The 23,916-nt window shown below is 36.8% G+C and overlaps 1 protein-coding gene across 1 annotated transcript; it reads left to right on the top strand.

Annotated features, from left to right (window-relative positions):
• UBE2K (ubiquitin-conjugating enzyme E2K) lies at window positions 1–23,579 on the top strand. Its single transcript, XM_010006109.1, is given in 7 exon segments — window positions 1–21; window positions 2,493–2,586; window positions 6,893–6,951; window positions 9,217–9,299; window positions 19,007–19,106; window positions 22,823–22,951; window positions 23,308–23,579. Coding segments are annotated over 7 exon segments (561 nt in total). The 3' UTR covers window positions 23,383–23,579.
• Window positions 23,580–23,916: the final 337 nt, after the last annotated feature.

Here is a 23,916-nt window from a genome sequence, read left to right as displayed (position 1 = left end):
ATGACTTAATCACCCAAGCAGGTAGTGTATTGGTTATTTAAACTAATCTGCTGCTTTATGAACTGAAAGGTAACGCACAGGGGGCAGTAACTCTGAGAAAGCACAGTGCAGTCACTGAAGAGGTAAAAATCTGCAGTAGGAGACCTTGCTGGGACTTGTCACTTGATCTGAGCCTTGTGTCATGCTGCCATGGAAGAAGGCAAATTTGATCTTAGGTTGTGCTGGTTGTGATGTATTTTCAGTGAGTGCAACAGAGTGTCTGTGGCACTTTCTGAGCCTTCATCTAAGATCCATTTGTGTAAGGCTGGTGATACAGAGTGGAGAAATTTCCAAAAAAAAAAAAGTATGGTGAGTGTAAAATTTCAGCTTGTTTTGAGCAAAATTAAGACTGCAAAGGAAAATTGGTATAAATACCTTTGTATTTTGCAAAGGGAATAAATACTAGAGGTTCAAAGAAACTTGCTGAAGCTGGGAAAAAGTCATGGGTGGACGTCAATAGATTGTAACTATCTAAATTGTAGTTTAAAGCTTGTAACGATTTTGGTGTTATGGAATGAGCTGCCAGTTGGAATAGTGAGAGCAAAAAATGTAAAAGAAGCGTTAGAAAGCTTGTGAGATGAATGTGCTGCCTATGACTGAGTTTGGATTCAGAGGGTTTATTACAGGGTCTGGCTGTTGGGTGGAACTGCCTCGCTGGGATGGTCTGTCCTGTTGCTCTGTATCATGGAAACAAAGCTTTGCAAGATAATTGGTTCGGTTGCTCTCTGGTCAGGTGACTTACGTGAACATTAGCAGGAAAAATAATAAATCTAAAATACATTTTAAAACAATTTCATAAGTTCTGTTAGTAACTTCCTTTCTCTCATGTCTTAGCTAAGATCATGAAAGACAATGGAAGATCTGATGCTGAGCTTAAAGCAAAAAGGTAGTTTACAGATACAACTTAGTAAAGCAGAACCATTACATATAGTATTTAACTGGCATTTGATTTTTTGAGGTGCACTGTGCGTTCTTAATTTGTAGCATGGTTGAATCTTTGTTTTCTCAAGCGCAGTTCTTGGCCTCAACTATGCAGTTGCAGGTACTGCTGGTTGTGTGGATTGAAGAATTTTTACCTACCTTTTAAAGACAAATGTGCATAACTCTAAATGTAAAGAGTTCACAAATCACCACTGGATTAATTTAGTGAAATTACGGTCTTTTATTACTGAAACTTTGACTTAGTGTTTTATTTTTTTTTCCTTTATATCTGTGAGCATTTCTGGTCAAAAGAGCATGCTTTGTGGTGATAGGGGAATGAATCTGTGAGACATTTGCAGGAAGGAAATAGAAGTAATTTAATTGTTGTTCAGTGAAGTTCGTGTTTTTAACCATCCACAGCATTGGTAGATCCAAGAACCGATTTATGGCAACCATCAGCTTTACCTGACCTAACTCTTCTCTAATAGCTGCCAGCAACCGAGTTTACTCTGAGGGAGAAGCACAACTGCATAGGGTTTTTTAGCATAGGACTAGTTGGAACCATGTTAAAGGATCTGGCAAGATGGTAGGAGTTCTTAAAAAAAAAATCAAATTACATGGGATTCAAGAAATCTGTATTTCAGTCAGTGAGCATGGTATACAGATGTAGTAGAATGGACAAACCTGTAATTATTTACCTCTAAAATCTTCATGGTATATCTTTTCAAAAGGAGATTCTGCTTTCCATCCCTCAAAAAAGCTACTGGCTGAAGGATTTGTATGAATTTCACAAACATTGCTCTGTAGAATTGGAAAGCAAATTCAATGGAATGAGTAGCTCTGACTAAACACTTCATAGAATCAGTTTCTGGAAAACATAAGTTTTTTTCATTATCAAAATATATTTTGTAGGCAAGTTGATGTGGGTGTGAAAATGCTGAGAAGGTGGCAATGAAATTCAAGTGTATAAATAAATTGTATCTTATGCCTATATATTAAAGATAAGCATGATCTTAAACAAGACTGCACTATTCTGGTTAGATCATCGTATTGCTTAAAAATAGTGAGCACTTTCATTTGGGGAAGTCTTTCTGTATTCCAGTAAAAGTAACAATCATGTCTGTTATTAGTTAAATTGCTCTAAAAGGAGAAAAAAAGAAATGTGTAAATCAGTCAATTTAGTTTTATAGTGTAAGATACATAGAAATAATAACTGATCTAAAAGATCAAGATCATTTTAAAACGTGATCAACTCAATAATAGAACTTCAGCTATTGTATTGCTGGGTTGCTTGGCTTATTTTAGTGATGGTATAAATAATATTGAAATTTTGAATGCTTCACAAATGGTGTATATTTAATGAACTAAAATTCCAGCTGAAGATAACTATTTGCTTTAGGCCGTTATATTTTTAAATTTTTATTTCTATATTTTAAAATACCATTCTAAAAATTTAGAATACCACTTTTTTGTGGGAAATCTGTATGTCAAATGCTTACTTATGACTCTTTGTTTCTCTCTTTATTTTTAAGACGAGCAAAAATCAAATTAAAGTAGATCTTGTAGATGAGAATTTTACAGAATTAAGAGGAGAAATAGCAGGACCTCCGGACACACCATATGAAGGCAAGTAATGTTTTTGTGTATGCAATCATTGTACACTTAAAATCATGTGTCTTGAGATGCTTTGTAAAATTAATTTACAGCACAAAAATATAAAGCTATGTGTTTTAAAATAGCCTTATTTTTTAAAAAATAAAAATTTTAAGCTTGAAAAATATTTTAGTTCAAATTCTAGTATTTCTTGAAAACACATCTTTTCTACAGTAGTACAGACTATCCCATATGAAAGGTTAATTTACTGGTGTAAGCTGTGCAGTATGATTGGTAGAAATGACACTTAGTTCTTTCTTTGCAGTCTTTACTGTTTAAGCTCCTTAGCCAGTAAGCATCAGGAGCTTCACAATCTTTTATGTACTTTTATGATCTAATGTGATGGTCATTCAAAAACAATGCATTTTTTTTTGTTTCAAGGAGAGAAGACATTGTAAGTTAAATTTGGGATTAATCTCTGGCAACTATAGGTCCCAATACTTAATTTATATTGGACTCTATAGTAGAATTTAATGTCTTCATTTACACCTATTGACTTTCTTGTTTATTAAAACTGGTACCAGTAATCATACATCTCTTCAGACTGGAGAAGACAAGATAACAAACTTACTACATATAGAAGCTTTAACAGAAGCTAATGCAGCATACTTTGGTGGAGATACCAAATCACACAATAGAGCCAATACTTGTAAATTTTGTTTGTGACTAATATATGTAGCTATCAGACTCACCTTCTACTAAAGTTCCTTGATGGTAAGAGGATATTTTTTTAGTTCTTAATTAAAAAAAAAAAAAAAAAAAAAAAAAAGCTGTGGTTACTTTTATATGGTACTTTATTCAGATTTTTCCATGTCAAGTATCTACTTTGATTTGAACTTGCGGTAAACAATGTCTTGAGGAACATTACAGGCAAATAAATGGTTTTGTTGGAAATTTTTCCAAGTTTTCAGTTGCTCTAGTTGCTTAAGTGTTGTCTGGAGATCAGACACATAGAGTTTGTCATTATTTTGAAAAATAAATTCTCATCAGATGGGAAAAATATCTGAAAGTTATTTTGTAGGTTTGAGTGTTAGTGGCTGCTGCTGAAGATCTGGTTGTTGCATCCTGCACTAAGGAGGACATTCCTTGTGATTGCTTCTCCAGATTAGGGTCTTCTAGTGCAATAGCATTGGACTTGAGAGCATGGAGGTCTCCTCAAGTCCCCCTGCCCCTGCCCTCCCCCCTGCTGGGGCCCAGAGCAGATAAAGGATGAGAATACAACCTAACAGAGGTTGACATTGGAGAAATATCCACCTGGGGTAGAAGCTGCAGAGGCAGTAAATGAGTGCGGAAGGGAGAGAGTAGAAAAACAAAAGCATCTGTAAGGGCAAAGATGCTCCCCTCCAGAAGTCCTAGAGTTCCTCCCTCTCTTCCCCTGTGTCTCTCTGTCTTCATCTCATCAGCCACTAGTGTTTAGTTGTCTGGAAGGAGGGTAATTTCTTCTGGTTAGAACACGTGCCCCAATTAAAAAGAGAGCTGTGCCGTGGACGTACACAGTTGTGCTGGTGACCTATTTAGAAGTAGATAATTCTGCTTGGTGTAATAGTTCTTTTGCAAATATAGTTGGTCTGAATGATGCAAGGAGGGTGTTGTTTTGAGTGGTTTTGGTGGTGGTGTTTTTTTTCCACTCCAACAAAACTAATCCTGCTTGGGTGAGTTGGTTTGTCATGGCTTGCTATTTTTTTTTATTTATTTTTTTTTGCCTCCAGGCCAGCTTTACCTCAGCTTATAAAATGGACCTTTTTTGGAGAATGTATTAAGCATTATTTGAAATGAAAGATGTATTCATGTGTCACAGAAGTTAAAAACTGTATAGCAGTTCATGAAGAGGGTAAAAAAAGATTTTATGCCTATCTGCAGAACTGGGTTCTGTATGGACCTTTATAAATCAACTAGATCAAAATTTCTAAAGCTGAGCACTGTGTACTCACGTATTCAGCATATCCTGCTAATGAAAAACAGCAGTTTGTGTTTAGTGTAGAATTTGTGGATGTGGAATGCATGCATACTTTTATATAAGTACATTTAATGATGAGGATATATTAAATAGCCCTTGTAGTGGATGAGAACTGTTATGTATTCTGATTACGGCAGGGATCTCATGGAAGAGTAATGTGATCGTATGCTTACTTTAATCTAGAAGGCATATGCACCAAGAAGTTACTGGCAGCCCAAGTTTTGGCATTTCCTGACACTGGAATAATTTACTTTGGAACATTAATGTTTCTCTAAAATAGTTTTGTGTATTTATTCCACAATGTAATTATGAAGGGTTTGCCAGTGTTTGTAGTTTACGTTTTATGACTAATGCATGTTGCATAATTACTGACTGATCTGTCATCTACAATCTGAACAGTGGCACAGCAAGAAATGCTTTAGGAAGAAAAGCTAATTAATGCAGTAGTTCAGCTCAGACAATTCTGTGATAGAGGAGGGAATTCTAGGGCCTTTATAAAGCAAAATAACAGTAATCTTTATAGTTGACCACAGTTATTGTGGTATCTGAAAACAAACTGCAGCTGCAAAATTATTTTATAGGTGATAACTAGGACATTGGTTTAAGTGTGACTAGGAGGAAAAACTATATTGTTGACAATTTTGACAGCTTTTATTTTTCTGTCAGAAGTGTCAACACATATTGATCAATTATCAGAATATTCCCAGACACGGCTTCAATTGAAACACATTGCATCCCATGTTAAAACATATATGCTTGGAGAGAGAACCTTTGAAAGTCTGTATTAACTGCTGCTGGGTTTTACTTGGTTCAAGAGCTTTTCAATAGATAGGCTGTTTTGATTTTGGTATTTGTTTGTTTTTAATCCTGGGTAACCATGCTATAATTTCAAGCCAAGTTTGCACATGAGCCACAGTAACTGCAAAATTTATAATTGGGTATATCTTCAAGGCAAATACTTAAAAACTTGCCCTAACTGTTGTGAGACACATGCTGTGGTAGGAGACAGAAGAAATATTCTGCCATTACTGTTTAATTTGGTCTCAAGCATTAAATAAATATGAAAATGCCATACACATGTATACTTCTTTTAAAAAAAGTCACAGAAATACTGTTGTGCAAAAGTTAGTATGTCACTACTTGCATTTTAAATGTGTTATTAAGGAAATTAATATCTAGATTGGTTCAGTTTAAGCCTCTATTTTTAACTCTCAACTTCAGACATTAACTGTAATAATTATTTGGGATTTAACTGCCTTCTATTGTATTTTCTGTTGAAGCTTCTCAAATTACTGTAGTATTAGGTGAGAAAAGCCAGCTGTAGAAAGTAGTGTAAAATATCAAACTGATATTAATCAGTTTCAGGTGTAGTTTATTAGACTGAATCACGTTTTACAAGTGAGATGTGTTAGTAGCTGCTAACGTGCATTTTGGCAGAGATAAAAAGATGTCATAAGCCATAACTGTTCAGAATATGCTTTTTGGGTTCTTTTCCTGCATTTTTTTTGTGTTGAAACTGCTTAAGTTCTGGTTTTGTACAATAGAGCAAAACACTCTTGAAATCCCCAAGGAAATAGACTGCAGGTACTTCAACTTGAACTCAAGGAAATTAATAAATTGTACGAAAGTATGTTGAGGGTGGGAGAAGGTTTCTTTCTGAAATAAGAGCTGCAGGATGAGTACAACTACTGCAATGGAGGAGAAATTCTTTCAGTTTCTATAAAAATGAAATGTCTGTATTGGTGTGTATGTTTTGTTATACTCTGTTTTTGCCATTAAACTGCTGGCAAATGATCTGCAGTGGGCAGGCAGAGATAGTTTCAGATTACTTGACTCCAGAAAACTGAAGTATTGATAGTAAAATTGAATGTTAACAAAAATGTAATTGAATTAGACATAAGTAGCTCTCTCATATATTTCTCTCTCCTATACAGGGAGAGAAAAATGAGAAATACTTAGAAAAGGGCATTAGAAGGTAGTTCGGTCTGTCAAGCTTATAGTATCCTTTATTGCATGCTGTAATCTTGCAAATTATTTTAATACTACCACTATGTCAAAGTGTTTGCAGAGTTGGAATAGAAGTAACTACTTCAGACAGTAACGTAGAACATAGCAGAGATTACATTGGAACCTCTTTTTTGTTATTTTTTTTTCCAAGGTGTGGAAGCTTTTCTTAAATGACTTAGTTGAGCATCCTTGAAGTCCAGAATATGTAAAATGAAATACAGTTCATTAGAAATACTGTCCGTTCAGAAATGTAAGCTTTATTTAATGAAAGACTAAGCTTGGATAATGTTTTAGTTTTAACTTGTTCTTTTGCAGGTGGAAGGTATCAACTAGAGATAAAAATTCCAGAAACATATCCATTTAATCCACCTAAGGTACTGTAAACACTTTTTTGGATAAAATCATTTGGCTCCAAATTGGTTTTGAGTATTCTTATATATTTGTGTGCATGTGCAGGCTCTTCCTAGTACCAATTTAATATTTTTTTTTGTTCTCCTCTAGACAACCATTTGAGCTGTCAGCTTTAGGTTGAAATAATGCAGGATGCATAGCTGTATTAATCAGAAGTATATTCTGACTATTCCTTAAAATACAAACTGGCAAATTCTGGGGAGGAGCTTGTGCGTTATTGTTGACCCTCATGTAATATCTTTTTAGCAAGATAAGTGCAGTTTTTAGATAGTTTTACTTGATGTGGAGAGTATGGCTATGTTCCTTCCCCCCAGTATCATTGACGAGATGCTGTAATACATAATTATTGTTTCTTGTAATTTCTTGAACTCTGTAAGCTATATTTAATACGGTTTTGGGTCTAACCTACCAACTTCCGAGTAAGAATGAAATACTGAGGTGTACAGTTGTATGAATTGGAGACCCAATAGAGAAGTATTAGTCTTTCTGCAGCTCTGTTGGAGGAATGCATAAAATGGGCATATGGATGAGGGACAACTTCACTGTCTAGTGCTTTACATTTGTGACTCTGCTTCCCTCATAACTGGATTAGTCTGAATAGTGTTCTTCCCAGCCACATGCAGCTGCAACTGTGTATTCCTGTGCCCTGTTTTAGTCCATTCTTCAGTGGCTTCTCATCAGTTAGCAGACTCCTGAGATGTCTGACTCACCTTCTTGATTTGTTTTCTGTTTGTCTGAAAGACACCTTTGAACTAAGAGTGGGTCCTAGATCCTGATCATTTTCACCCTATACTAGGAAGGAACTGAGGAGGAGGAGGAAGGGAGAGGTGCCAGTAGCTCACAGCTCCTTGGCTTTTGCCCTTTGACTTTCTTGAGGCTGGAGTGGAAGACACAATGTCTTAATGAAATGTCTGTTGGTTTTGCTTCTTTCATCAGCATGTGTTCTGGCAGAAGCTAAAATAAGGAGAGCTGAAACAACAGGTCATAGACATGAAAAGATGAGTCTATGGACCATGGTTTAATTGCTGCTTTACAGCTTGGTGGTTTCCCTTCCCAAAGCTGATAGACAGCTGTTAGAAGCTCAGTGCACTGTAGCATAGTACTACTTATTCTAGAGTTAGTAGTCTTGAACTGGAGGCCTTGCTTGTTTCTAGCCCTGCCTTTCATCTGAAAGATTTTTTTATCTTGTTCAGTATGTGCTGTGACAGCCACTGTTAGCCTTAATTCACTGTGAAAAATTATCTGGAATTGATGTGGCTTTTTACATTTTCAAAGTGATTTAGAGAGCTGGGTTAGTTAATAAATGGCTTAGCTGACATGATCTCTTATTTGCTGTCCTGGAAAGCAGTACTGCTACAGTCTTGCCTATTTATACACCCATGATTGCACTGATTTTATTATAGCCCTATATGGACAATTTTTGGCTGTAGTGCCTGACAAACGTGTTCCTTACACTGATTAGCTTGCACATTGGGGGCAAAAGTTGAAAGCTTTGGGTTGAAAAAAAAAAAGTTTAAACCCAGCATTGGGTTTTGAGATTTGTAAAAGAAAATACTCTTTATTTTAGTAGAAAAATAAAGACATGATCAATGAATGATTGCTGGGACTAGATCCTTTCAACAATGAAGAAAAATAAGTGTAATCCAGTTGGGGTTTGGTTTGCTGAAGAGCTTTCTGCATATGGGCAATGAGGCTGGATGGTTGCAGAAGTAATAGCATCCACAAAGGAAATTTTTGTAATACTTCTGTAACTACCAACAATTTAGCTGAACAGGGAGATGGAATTGGAATGCCTACATTAAGCCTTCAGGGGCTTACTTCACTTTATTAAAAGTGGACTTTCTAGCATTTATGATGTTGGATGTCTGTATTTGACCATCTGCTTTTGTTGGAGCTCTGGTACTGCTAGAGGACGTTTCTTAAATGAATGACTTTATGTGATGCAGGAATGTGCTTATATGACAGTATTTCAGAAACTGGGATGGGTGTGGTGTCCTCAAATAGGCAGTAGTCTGTTTTTGAGTAACAAGGCTCTGTCTTGCAAATTACCTTGTAAAAATGAAGCCTCTTGAAAGAAGTGGTATCACATGTCTTAGTTCTCTTTTTTAGCTTGATATTTCCTAAATTATTATTTCTTCATAATGTTATTAGAAATGGTACATTTAAAATGCTTACTTAGTATACTGCACTTAATAATTTCTGTTTTTTAAAATTGCATTGTTTTCCAGGTGCGGTTTATTACCAAAATATGGCATCCTAATATTAGCTCAGTCACTGGGGCCATTTGTTTGGATATTCTGAAAGATCAATGGTAAGCTTCCGCATGGATTTAAATGTGTAGAATCAAATATACCAGTGTCCTGAATAGGAGGCAACAGCTCATGTTGCTTTTCACTTTGCATTTATAATTTGAGATGTCCTTAAAGCTTACAATATTTCAGTATCTTATTTTGAGTTGAAAAGACACAAATGAAATTATTAGGTGGCAATCTTAGAAAGTACTAAATTATTATATGCAGAGAGAGCTTTTAAAATATTTCTACTCTAGGGTTAGTGTGAACCTTTTGTTGTTGATGTTTTGGGTGTTTTTGCAGGAGTATTTTGTTGTTTTTTTTTTAAATTTTTCCTTCAAAAAATGCTACCTATTGCCTCCTGAATGCTTTCCTTTCAGCCACCCGAAGTGTAAGCAGAGAAAAACCAAATGCTTACCTTCATGCTGATTCTTGACTTCTACTTCCAAATAAAAATTAGTTCTGATAGAAGTAAAACAATATATGAATTGAGTATTTTCCCTCTCTGTGAAAGATAACTATGCAAACCATTTAGTACAGGATAGTGTAAAGTACTACAATGAAAACATAATGATCTGTTGTCTTTGTCATTTCTGGGATGGTTTATTTTTTTCTTAGTCTCGGAGCACTTCATGTTCTGTCAGACAGTAGAATCTTTCAACATACACAGAATCATAGAATTGTCAAGGTTAGAAAAGACCTTTAAGGTCATCAAGTCCAACCATCCACCCTAGAACCCCTAACCACTAAACCATCTTAGGAAACACCACATCTACCCCTTTTTTGAAAATCTCCAGGGACGGTGCCTCCACCAATTCCCTGGGCAGCCTGTTCCAAGGCCTCACCACTCTTTCTGTGAAGAAGTTTTCTCTAATATCCAGTCTGAACCTCCCTTGGCACAACTTAACCCAATTTCCTTTTGTCCCATCATGGGTCACCAGGGAGAAGAGGCCAACATCCACCTCACCACAACCTCATCTCAGGTAGTTGTAGAGAACAATGAGGTCTCCCCTCAGCCTGCTCTTCTCCAGACTGAACAGCCCCAGCTCCCTCAGCCTCTCCTTGTAAGACCTGTTCTCCAGACCCCTAATCAGCCTAGTTGCCCTTGTTCGCAGCCTCTGCAGCACCTTCTTGTCTTTCCAAAACTGCACACAGGGCTCGAGGTGCAGCCTCACCAAGGCCAAGTAGAGGGGCAGGATCACCTCCCTGGTCCTGCTGGTCACACTGTTCCTGATGCAGGCCATGATGGTGTTGGCCTTGGCCACCATGGCATATGGTATATTTTTTCTATCAGTAAAGCCAGTGCACTTTTGTACCTGAACCTAGTTATTCATACCACTTTGTAATTGTACTGGAGGTTTCTTCTTGTTGTTGTTAGTCAAAAACATTGAGATGTGGAAAGGATGAACAGGAGAGGAGATTTGACTTGTGCTCTTGTAGCCTTTGAAAGTTAAGTCTAGCACAGATAACTTAATCTGTATCTTCACTCTGCCTGACAAAAAAAACCCAAACAAACATCTTCCTTCACCAAGGTGTATACAAAATAGGAGTATTAGAACAAGAATTTGCTGTGTATTTAAATTAGCTGGCGTAGGGAGCACCAATATTATGCCACTTGTAACTTTTAAACCCCTCCTTTGAGTCACTTGTCTTCATTTAGAAGCACTAAGGAAAAGATTTCACAGAACTTTGTGGTGGCAGGGGGGAGGGAGGCTTCCTATGTGCTAGAAACCAGTGTCAGATGATTCTTAATGTAGGTAGTGATCCTCTGATTTTCTACTGGTGCCCTTTCTAAGTTTTGGTTTTTAATCATGGAACAGTAAATGAAGTTTCTCAAGCATCGTTGAAGTGCGTGTCAAAGCCTCTGGTCTTTTGGAGAAGAGGAAACTTTTGTGGCTACCTCGTGCTTTCTTGTCTGAAAGATTTCAGTATTGTGATAGACTTTTTTTTTTCTGAGTAGCTTCCTAAAACTTCTCAAGACATATGAATGGGTAATACTGTTTAAATAAGTTGTTTCTTGTTCTTCAGTATATGCTGTTTTAGCTATTTAAGCTGAGAAATGCACACATCACCATGTTTTCTGCATGTGAGGGCTTGAACAATGATTTGAATAAAATGACAGCTTCATTAGAAAGTAAACAAAAAAAGTAAACATACAACACCAGCATCCCCCCCAACCTTCCTAATATAATAGATTTTGCCAGGTATTCGAAGGTAAATGGGACAAATGCAATTCTGAAATATTCTAATTATGGTCTCCTAGAAAATGTGTTTAGTTCTACAGTCTCTCTTGTCAAATTTCATAGAATCATAGAATCCTAATGGCTGGAAGGGACCTCGAAAGATCATCTAGTCCAACCCCCCCTGCCAGAGCAGGGTCACCTAGAGTACATCACATAGGAACCCATCCAGGTGGGTTTTGAATGTCTCCAGTGAAGGAGACTCCACAACCTCCCTGGGCAGCCTGTTCCAGTGCTCTGTCACTCTCACAGTAAAAAAATTTCTTCGGATATTCACCTTGAACCTCCTATGCTCCAATTTGCACCCATATTTTTTAGTAACAAGCTGTTTTTGAAGCGTCACTCCATTGGCTTGTAATGCTCTTAACTGAATAATGCTCCTCTTGTTGCTGTGTTTAAATTTAAGTCATAAATTCCACTGCATATCTGTGTTTTTCAGTGAGGTCAGTGGTGCTTGAAGAACTGAATTTGGGCCTGTGGGACTTTGTAGGACTTATTGAAGGGTTAATACAATTATATAATACTCATTTATACATAGTAAATACAAATACCAATATTTTAATCAGTTTTTTAAAAAGTCTCTACTCATCCATCCTTTTATAATGATTTTCTGTTCTAATGAGCATGGTTGAGATGTTCTGCATATTGGCAAGAGGTTTTATAATTTTGCAAAGTATTGTCTTTAATTTTTTTAAAATGAGTTTAATGCAATTCTTTCTCCACAATATATGTTTGATGCTGAAATTCTTTGCATCTGTGGATTTTCATCATGTTTATATTTGTTAATACCTATTAGGCCAGTTTGTTTACAAAACAGCTACTGTTTGCTGGTAGAATGAAAACAGGGATATGATTTTTGTAGACAGAATAGTTTTTATATTCATCTGGTAAAACTTTTTTTAAGAGGTTCCACTTACTGTGGCCTATATTTATCTTCCAGGCTAGTATTCTGTCTCAAAATTTTATTCTTAAATAGAAAATGTATCTAATACTGTTCATTGAAACCTGACAACTAAGTTACTTGAAAGCTGTTCTGCATTAATCCCTTGAGCAGTGATTATTGAGTGAGTATGTTGTGAATGTGTGTAGGGCTACAAAAAGCTCCTGGCTGTTGTGGTTTTGACGTTCAAAAAAAACCACTAATAATAAGAATATTTTTTTCATAGTGGCTGTACTGGAGGACTTACACTTGAATTTTAGTTGAGATGCAGGGATTCTTATTATAAAAGATAGCACAATTTTAACAGATACATAAGCAACAGCCAGCTTGTAGTAGTCATCATTTTGGGCTTCAAGAACGCTGGGTTTTTTTCAGGGTGTTTGAGGAGCACTGAGCCTTTTTAAAGCTTTGAGAAAAATACAGAGAATATTAACATTATTTGAGGGAAATGTTGAGCAAGCATACTGTCTTTCCCCTCCTGTGCTATGTCAAAGCTATTCTATTATTCTCTCTTTTTTTTTTTTTTTTTTTTTTTTTTCCTTCTTGGATGCCCAGTCTTGTATTTCTCCTGTAAATAGTGACTATACAACAGGCTTCCACTCAAAGGCCGTATTCATTTCTTCCCTCCTTCCAGATTCCATAAGCTCTTGGTTCAAATTCCCAGAGCTTTTCTCTTGGATTAACAACCTTATTTATTTCACAAATGAGATTAATATTGCAGATTATTTTAAAAATTTGTAAAAGTTCCCAGTAGCGTATTTGTTTGGCAGAGTAGAGCAGCAGACTGCTTTCTGCAGCTCTTCCTGTTGTTCTGCTGGGTAACTGTTTCAGTGTAGCTAGGCAGTTTCCAGAGACAAATGTACAGAACATAAGTAAAAGCTTCCTAAATGGAAAAAGATTTAGCCTTTAAAAATGAAGAAGAAAAAACTGGCAGTGTTTCATAATCCTCTTAGGACTCTTTCAGCTCATCGAAAGGTAAGAGATTCCTTACCTCAGGCATGCTGAGCACAGCTGGCTTGCTATGCTTTTTAAATGTTATTGCTGTATTCACCCAGACTAGGGGTGCTCTTTCTTTTTTTTTTTTTTTTTTTAATGGAAATGCCCCAAGATATTACTTTTAAAAAGTATAAGTGAATAAAAGATGTATCAGCTTTCTTTGTTGTGATTCACTTCAGGTTTCCTTTGCTCCTTAACTATTGCAGTTCCAATAGGAAGCCAGTTTTTTGTTTAGGATGTCCAGGGTGGAGGCTTTTAGTTTGAAGCTCTTGGACGGACAGTGCTTCCTTGTAGTGAAATCTGCTGCTCACTGCTAGATGTTACTGGCCTTTTCTCCCATTTTGTAGATGTGAAACTTGCAAGCTTGCATAGTGGCTAGGCAGCATTTTGGGATGGGAATGGGAATCGAGAGTTATTGTGAACTTGAAGAGAAAATAGGAGCCACTGATGTCATGGGACAAAGGCAATGTAATGTCATGTGCAAAGCAAATAGGATGCTGGGATGCAGGAAGTTTTATCTGCAAAACTCATGGTATAAGCTGCTTGCTTTTTATTTGTGACTGGTCAGACTTCTGTTGGAGTAGTGTACCTGTTTAGAGTGTTATATTCCAAGAAAGATGGGAACCACAGGAAGAATCCAGAGTAAAGTAACAAAAATGATAAAGCAACCTACAATGAAAAATTTGAAACCAATTTAGAATGCAGAATATCAAGTATGATGATTTTCCGAGAAACTTGTAAGGCTCCACTTAAGAACAGATTAGACAGAAACCTGTCAGGAGTGATACAGAACCTTGCCTTGGGCAAGGAGGAGAGAAAAAACCTAACCCCCAAAAAGGCAGCTAGCTTGTGTTACTAAAGGGAATTGCTAGAACTGCATGAAAAGTTGTACATAAATTCACACCTAGAAATGAACTTCATATATAAGAAGAGCTGGAAATTTTTATTTTTCAGAATTCTGTTTTGGAAAAATAAAACCTTGAGGAACACTGGAAAATGCAGATGTATCTTTCCACTGGAAGGTCATTTTAAGGAAAATACTTTTTTTTTTTTTTTCCCAGCACATCTTAAGCTTGTAGGGATGTTGTGTGGGGTGTATATATTGGAGGTTGTTTTTTAGCCACTATCAGCATAGATTTTCCACCAGAACTAATGATGAAAATTGTTTTTGCTATTTACTGATGAGGAAAAGGTCCTGCTTTACTACTGTTTGTAAGTATAGTTCTGGACAGTCATCTCCATTCACTTTTTATTTCTAAAAGAAGATGATGGAAAGGAAGAGGAGCTTTTTAAGGTACTTGGGAAATAATCTGTTCTTAGCTGTCCCTACAGTTTCACCTGGGAATCTTAATTTATGTCTGAAAAATTAAGTCTAGGCTACATAGAAGATAACAATGCTTTTTTACTTTCTTTCATCAGGAAAGGTAATTGGTGTCCTAAAGGCAGAAAATGCTCCAGGAGTATACAATGGCTATATGAAATACATCTGATTTTCTTTACTATTTTCTTTATTATTATTCACAAACTTTAATTCCTTTTAAAATATAAACAGCAGCTGAAACAGTAACAGGTTATCCTTTATGATTTAAGGATAGTTCTTATTTAAATGTGTCTAATTAAGACTTTGTCATACTATGCATGAGATGTGAGTGCAGTTTTGAGACATGAGACTTGAAAATAAGTTATTAATTACATTTTAAAACCTTTTTATACCTAAAGCTACACTAGCCATGTCTATAAACTTACTGTTTTAGAGTTTGGGTTATTTGAGTGTATAGCATCTGCATATCCAAATGGATGAAGTATTTAATAGGTTTTTTTTGAAATGGGAATGTCAGAACAGGAGATCTGGTTCCATAGGCTTTATATAAAACTCTGCAAACATTATAGGTGAGTAGAGACTGAAAGGGCCTAGCAGTCCTGAAAGCCAGAGGTATCTGGAGCAAGCACAGAACTTGTGTTCTAGGTGTCCATAGCACCTTTGGTTCGTGGTAATGGTACCTGCTCCCCAAGATATAGTGTGCACTCCTAGAAGATGCAGTGTAAATGTGGCTGCAATGCCTTTTGTGTCATCTTCTCTACTTTAAACAATGGCAGAATTTTCAGATGTCAGTGAAGTAGAAGTATTTTTTAAGGGAAAGTGCAGAACAGCTTGTATTTGGTGAAAGCAACTGCAGTATCAGTTCAAGTTGATAGATATGTCTGTCTTTAAAACTACACTAAATAGAATAATAGAATAATCCTGGTTGGAAAGGACCTCGAAGATCATCAAGTCCAACCATAACATAAATCCCCCTACTGTAACATAATCTACCTGTTCAGTGCTTAAATCGTGTCACTAAGCACTACATTTGTATTTCTTTCAAACACTTCCAGTGATGGTGATTCCACCACCTCCCTGGGCAGCCTGTCCAACCACTCTTTCAGTAAAGAAATTCTTTCTAATATCCAGTCTAAATCTCCCATGGTGCAGCTTCAGGCTGTTTCCTCTTGTCCTGTCATTATTCACTTGAGAGATGAGGCTGACTCCCACCTCCCTACCACCTCCTTTCAGGTAGTTGTACAGAGCAATGAGGTCTCTCTTCAGCCTCCTCTTCTTCAAACTAAACAATCCCAGTTCGCTTGGCTTCTCTTCGTAGGACTTACTTTCCAGACCGTTCACCAGCTTGGTAACTCTCCTCTGGCCATGCTCCAGCACCTCAATGTCCTTCTTGTAATGAGGGGACCAGAACTGCACACAGTACTCAAGGTGCAGCCTCACCATTGCTGAGTACAAGGGCATGATCTCCTCTGTTCTGGCTGGCCACACTACTCCTGATATAGGCCAGGATGCTGTTTGCCTTCTTGGCCACCTGGGCGTACTGCTGGCTCATGTTAAGTTGGCTGTCAGCCAGCACCCCCAGGTCCTTCTCCACCATGGCGCTTTCCAGAAACTCATCCACAAGCCTGTGGCTTTGCATGGGATTGTTGTTACCCAAGTGCAGGACCTGGGACTTGACCTTGTTAAACCTCATACAATAGCCTCAAAATTACTTAATGGGGAAAAGAGACTTTAGGTTTTATAGTGTGTGTGTGGTGGATGTGTTGGTTCCTGAAATTCACTGCATAAAAATCAAAATGGTTAAATCCATTTGAGCATAGTAAGGCCTAAAAGACCTGGCATTCTGTGACACCTGGATCCTGGAATAGTAGACATGTTGCATTAACGTTCATTTAATACCAGCAGATACCACTGTGAGCTGTGTCACCAATGCGTACATTAAATAGATTAATTTAAAGACAGTGTAAATCAATGGAGATCACAAAAGAACAGGGAAGTATAAGAGTAAAATAGCATAGGTACGTGTAAAGCAAAAATATTTCTGTGTTTTTGCAGTGAGGTTTCTGTGGGTACAATTTAGGTGTGGAAAAGCAGGATGCTTTGTATTTTGAGTGTGCTGTGTTAGGTAGGCTCTCAACACACAGCTGAGGATATGTTTCAGTAACTAAGAGTTCTTTATCTGATTAAATACAATCTTACTAGATAATCCCTAGCTTACTTTGTAATTTAAAGAAACATTCTTTGGCTTGGAAGAAGCATTCAGGTTGGAACCTGAAATACTTAAATTTAACTGGAAGAGAATCTAAAATTCTGAAAAAAAAATGTTTAGTTACTAAGGAATAAGTTTGCAGAAGAAGTGTATATTGTTGAGGTTTTGTGATTTGTCAGGATTCAGATCTAAAATCATGAGGGTGTTTTGAAGATTTAAGTCTGCAAATTTCAGCTTGAGGGACTTCATGCTGATTGGCATTTGGAATGAGGCAATATGTGCTAATTAAAATCTCTGTCACTGGGGATGTTTCTCACTTGGGTTTTGATGTAGAGAACACTACACTGTAGAAGTCGAGTGATGATTAGGAAGTTAAAAAAAAGCTTCTAGGAAAAATCCTCTAGAATTAGAAATAATTAGGGAAGAATGCCATATTTGAATGGTTAGTGACATTGCAGGGGTGCTGTAAATGTAAGCATCTAGGAATATAATATTTGGGTGTCACAAATGTACCTCTGATGTATTACCAGCATCTCTTCTCTGTTCGTTGGTATAGTCTGCTAGAGTGCCTCAGTACAGTGCCTTGGTACTGAAAAATAAATACATTTTTTGAAATCTGAGATTAGAGGTAGACTTGCAAACTGTTTTGTTTATATCTGGACCATCAGGTTAAACTCTTCCCCACCCACTCCAACAGACTCTCTGCATTTATCTGCAGTCTTCTGAAAAGAAAAAAATCCTATTTTCTCCTGATTGGAAATTTAACAGTTTGTCTGTAAGAAATTGGGTGCCTGTGTTTCTTATTTTTCCTCTGGTGTTTCATGTGCTGTAATTATGTCCTCAAATCTAAAATGTGGCATTTTCCCACTTACTTTTTTACTGATACTTAAGCAGAGTCCAAAGGTACATGTTTTGGCTTGAGCATCTGTCTGTGCCTTTGTCACAACAATCAGCAGTCTACTTAACACTTCAAACCAGCCACAATGGTTCTGTGGTGTCCTTACTTGGTTTCCAGTATGTGACAGATGAATTGGTAGATCAGACATGGCTCACATGATCAAAATAAAATTAAACTGGATTTTAAATATCACAACTTTTTAGATTTACCGTATGTAACATTCTCATACTTTCACTTTTCTGAGTGTTTATTGATCTTTTTGAATATACTTGGTTTTCCCGTACTAAATTATTGGAAGTCTCTTATTGCAAATATACTTTTGAGATCAAGATAAATGATGATAATTTACCTAGAAGTTGTGACTCTAGCACTATGCTACCTTTGACAGGGTTTTTTTCACAGGGGCAAACAAGTGACTTTACAGTACCGAGACTACAGAATGTTTTCCTGCTTCCAGCAGTCATGTCAGATTGAAAAGAAAGGAAGCTGGGGTGATTATTTTCATTTGCACATTCTGTAATAGCCAAACCTTTTTATTATTATAGTAGTAATTAACTATGTAAATTGTTGAAATTGATTGGAAAATATTCTAAAACTGATGCAAGGAAAAGATAGCTAACATATAAAATTCCTTATCTGTTACAAGTATTTAAAATACAGGCCACTACTCCTGTACAGCTGTTTTGCTGTGAAGAGCGCCAGCAGAGGGAGCACACATGGGCTACCAGCTCAGTACCTAGACCTTAGGCAAGGTGCTGTTACTGCTATGAGGATGGACGACAAAAACTTTACATTTGCTCCCCCTCCCCCCTTTTTTTCCCCCCTTTGTTCAGATTAAATTAATTATGTTAAATGGGTATGGTCAAGTGTATAGGTCAAGGACTGTGCTTTCCATAAGCTTCAGAAAGCATTGTTAATAAGAAAGTCCACATTTAAAACCCTATTTAAAGAATTATACTGAATGGTATTCTAATACCTATAAGCTGCCAGCAGCTTAAAATTAAGATTTCTAGACTTACAGTCTGTACCTGTACACTTCTATCTCTTAGGGATACTAGTACAGCAGTAAAGGCAAGTGCAGGCATAGAATTTGGTAAAGTCATTTTCAAATTTTTAATTTTAGGGCAGCAGCAATGACTCTAAGGACAGTGTTGTTATCACTGCAAGCATTGTTGGCAGCTGCAGAACCAGATGATCCACAAGATGCAGTAGTGGCAAACCAGGTAAGATACTCAGTTGGCTGTGAATTTGTAACACTTCTGTAAGCTTTGCTAATTCGGATTAGGTTCCAAACCTTGGAGGAGATTTTAAGGAATTTACTGGAAAATTGCCTTCCACTAAGTGTGAGTTACTACGATGTTTTGTGCTCCTTTTACTCTTTGGATTCCAGAGTAAGTAGCAGTTATTTTACCATGTCAGGAGGTTTATTTTGTTAATTTTGTTCCTTATTTAGCTTGTCAGTAATGTCGGGAGGTAACAGTACAATAAAATTAATTGCAGTATAACTTGCCTTTTATAAAAGCAGAGGCTTCTAGTATAAGAAAGAGAAGTGTTGTGTTTGTTTTAACTTTATGATGTTAATTGGATTTGGCTTGGTATGTAGCTCCTCTTTCAGATAAATATTAATATTGTTGAGCATTGTATTTGTTAAATAAAAAAATTTTATTAATAGTGACTTCAGATTAATACTGGGGAGCAATTTATCTGAATGAAACATCATACATATTTTACCATTGCAAGCACTTGGATAACTATTTTAGTCACTAGTTGAATTTGTATCAGTAGAGTTCTATAATCAGCAGGGTTTGATACTTTTCAACAGTAGCAATAACTTATAAAAAGCAGGAACAATAAAATGTCAATTGGATCTTTTGCCAAACTAGGACTGACATGATTCTATTTAAAGTCCCAATGAAAGACAGGAACAGTCTTTCCATAATTCAATAGTCTTGACACTTCAACGAAGTCCCAAGTATGGGCCTGTTCTCCATTTTGCCCTGAGGAGAGAGAGAGAAGGCCTGGCTTCCCCGTTGACTGGAAGTAAGGGTATATTTCAGTAACAAAAGAGCAAAGCAAGCAGAAGTTTCTTCCAGTGTCAATCTCATCTATAGATATCTCCTGTAATTGAAGACCCTCCAGGGTAGGGCTGACAAAATCTGTACTTGCCTCTAAAAATCTGTGTCGGGTGATAAATTAATAGTTCATCAAACCTGTCAGGATTTGAAGGCAAACATGGAGATCAGAGGTATTAAATTACAGTGCTGGATGGGGAAGAGCTGTTTGCTACTGTTGTACTCAGCAGTGAGTGCAGGAGGCTTGTTTGTGGCATCCTGTGGTGCTGTGAGGCTGCTCTGAAAAAATGTCCCCAAACATCTCTGTCAGACTGAATTGCTCTACACAGGGAGAATTACTGCAAAGGCCAGCAAGGCCATCAGGCCTGTTCCTGCACCAGTTTTTCTTGCTCTTGCTGTCACGCTCCTATTTATTAAAAAAAAAACAACAAACCTGTTTTCTTTTTATGAAGGACAAGAATAGTGATTCCCATGCTGGCCCCTGTGGCAGAATTTTGTATGGGAATCATAACAGTTCCGAGACGCACTTGAGCTGGAAAGGGCTTTTTGCTTGGGCAAAAAACTTCATGAAACTTCCTAGATTCTAAAGAGCATTTCTCCTGCCTGCCTCTCAGGTCTTTGTGGGGGTGTTGTTCAATGGGACTGTGGCATGGCTGATGCAAGGGAGGATTCAATTTCTCCTGTTCCATGCAAATACCTGTCTAAAATCTATACTGCTGTTTGGCCTTGAGTTACAGGCATGTGTATGTAAGAAGAAAGTTATTCTAACATTTTTGAGAGATGTGATAAACACCCAGTTTGTTCATGTATTTTATTTGGTGGTGGGGTGTCTCTTATTTTGTGCAGGTGTTTTGGTTTTTTTCCAAAGCAAAAACTCATATGGGTTTAAGTTATTCTTCACAGTCAAATTTCATTATCTTAATTTACTAAACTACATGTTGGGCTACTAAGCTGTCTAGTTAAACAACAGTGTCCTACAAGCTCTTGAGCTCAATTCTAGGGAGAACACAGCGAGAGCTCCTGTTTGAATAATGGCAGTATTTTCAGACAGCAGCTCTCTGGTGTCAAAACTACTTCAACTAGTTACTAGTTTGTTGTTTTAAGTACAGAAACATTAACTGCCTCAGATTCCTGATACAGAGACATCAGGAAAAGATGCCTTCAGGCTTTTCTCAGTTCAGTGAGGAGCTAGATTATTTATGGATACCTAAATAAAGGAATTTTATTTATAGAACACTGACAGCTAGTTTTGAATAAAATGCAGTTAGGCAGTTATGACTAATCCTTTGCAGTTCATCTAGTAGCTTTCTAGGCTTGGCAGTGTTCTCATAAATATTAAAAAAAATTTGGAGGGGAAGATCTCTTTAAGAGCAGATGAATGTAATACTTCAGGATGCTACTGATGGCTGACTTGATCATTCCTCTTTTCTAGTCATTACAACCAAAGATATTTATTACAGACCACTGTATTTATATAACACAGTTATTTCCAACAATAGATTGCCTTCCATATTTGCTTTGATGCTATTAATAATCAGATAGTAAATATACAAAGTACTTTATGTGGAGCAGAATTAATGGGAGGTATCCAAAGCACGCAATGCAGAGTAGTTGGTGTGTGTTGCTGTAGGAAAGGTAAAACGAAATGTGCAGCAGGAAAAAGTATTAATTTCTAAAGTGCTTTATAGATGTAATTGTTGTTTTAATGTATGAAAAAAAATGTTTAGAATGATCAACAATGTTTCTGTCCCTAAAGTACAGTTAAATAATAGAATCCTAGAATGGTCTGAGTTGGAAGGGACATTAAAGATCATCTAATTCCAACTGCCCTGCATGGGCAGGGACACTTCCCACTAGACCAACATGGCTCAAAGCCCCATCCAGTCTGGCCTTGCAGGTTTCTGGGTGGGCACCCACAGCTTCCAGACAATTAAATATTTGAATAACATTTCCCAGTATCTTGTCTTATTATTTAGTGCTAAAATTAATTATATATCTAAAGATGGGAATACCTACATTTTAAAAGTGTAATGATTAAGAGGGTGAATCTAGGAGTTTTTTTAATGCACGAAACTTAAACTTGATATTACATACAAATGTTGCTAAAATAGGAAACTTATCTTGGTTTTCTGAGTACAGTTTATGACAGATGACCCACTTACTTGGCTTTTGAGTTATTAGTGCAAGCTGAAAACTGTGATAAGGTCCATTCTATTATAAAACTTGTTGGCTATGAGATTGGTACAAAATAATATTTATATACCCTGCATGAATTTTTTTTTCCTGATAAATAGCTTGCATGAAAACAGTTGCAGCTTCCTAGCTTTTTGCACTTGCTTACCCATTTTCCAGCCCTTCTTTTGTGACATACACCTCCTCCTTGTTCTCAGGAGGAAGCCTGGTAGTAAAATGTCAGCAGCCCTGACTGAAAAACTGCAGTGCATAAAACCAGGCATATTTTTAAGTTGAAACACATTAGAGTAGAAAACGGTATGTACACGATGGTAATGTAGAGATAATTTGTGCTCTGACAACATGGAATATGAATTTTCAGTAGCTATGCTAAATATAGCTACTTGACTTTTGATCAGTTCAATTGAGAGCAGTACCTGAGTCTACTCCTAAAATACCTGTAGTACGTAATTTAACCTAAATGCCAACAGATTAAATCAAATGCTTCCATAGGTTTACTCTGTATTCCTAACCTCCAAATCTCATTTTAAAAATAGCAGTATGATCAGTGTAAACATTGTTGAACATACTGTAGAAAGGATGGTGGATTGGAATCTGCCATATCATCTTGCTTTGCAGTTGCGTTGCTGAGTTCATCTAATTTTCCCCTTCTCCCCCCTCTCTCTTCTGTGTAGTACAAACAAAATCCAGAAATGTTTAAACAGACAGCTCGACTTTGGGCACATGTGTATGCTGGAGCACCAGTTTCTAGTCCAGAATACACCAAAAAAATAGAAAACCTCTGTGCTATGGGCTTTGATAGGGTAAGTATATATAACTTAAATATTTTTCAGTAGAGGCATGACAAGTGTATGTTTATAAATACAGGGAGTCATTAGTATACTGAAGTAGACTTACTACTTCCATGACCTTTTGTAGATCTAATATTCTGGCTTGCTATTATTTTTAAGAATTGGGAGTTCTAAACTACTATGTTACTAGTAGATTTTATGAGCTACTCCTGCCTTCTTTGAAACATTTTGTTTCTATAAATTATTAGTTAGGATTTGAAAAATTTCAGACAAATGTGTTCTGATTAATCAGTGAAGTTTTCAGTCCATTTCTCAGAGCTGCAGGTTCACACATTGAAAATACTATTGTTTTTGTTTTCTCATTGCAGAATGCAGTAATAGTGGCCTTGTCTTCAAAATCATGGGATGTAGAGACTGCAACAGAATTACTCCTGAGTAACTGAGCCATGTAGAGAGAGCTGCTTCAGTAGTCCAGCTTGCCCCTTCTGGAGGAGCGTCACCATCTGTTATTTCTAGGATTCTATATAGATTCTCTTTTAAAACTGGCACTCTTGCCTGATGATGCTGTTTAGGCACTATTGGAGACTGAAAAAACCGCTCTGTAAATAAAGCTAATTAAACGTCTGTGTAAATTTAAAAAGGGGAAATACTTTAATTTTTTTCTTACTAAATATTGTAAAAATTCTTTGAGCTCAGCTTAAATAATGGGGGAAAAACATGCCTACTTTAGTGTTTAGCAGTGTGACGAAGACTAGCAGGAACTTGCTTCAGGATTTTGATTTACTATTTCAGAAAGCAACATTTTTGAGTGTTGGTCATCAAAATTGTTGGTGCCGCTCATCACAGCTTTCTTACTGTTTTTAACACGGATCCTATGTGCCTGTGGATTGACCTATATTTGCATGCTTGTACTTAATAGACATATTAGGTAGGGTCGCTGAAGAGAGCACCATTGAAATACTCAAGTGTTCTTGCAA

Source organism: Chaetura pelagica, unplaced genomic scaffold, assembly GCF_000747805.2.
Source record: "Chaetura pelagica isolate M959 unplaced genomic scaffold, ChaPel_1.0 scaffold189, whole genome shotgun sequence".
Taxonomy (NCBI): domain Eukaryota; kingdom Metazoa; phylum Chordata; class Aves; order Apodiformes; family Apodidae; genus Chaetura; species Chaetura pelagica.
The sequence above is the reverse complement of the archived record's forward strand: the minus strand, read 5'-3'. Positions and strand labels throughout refer to the sequence as shown.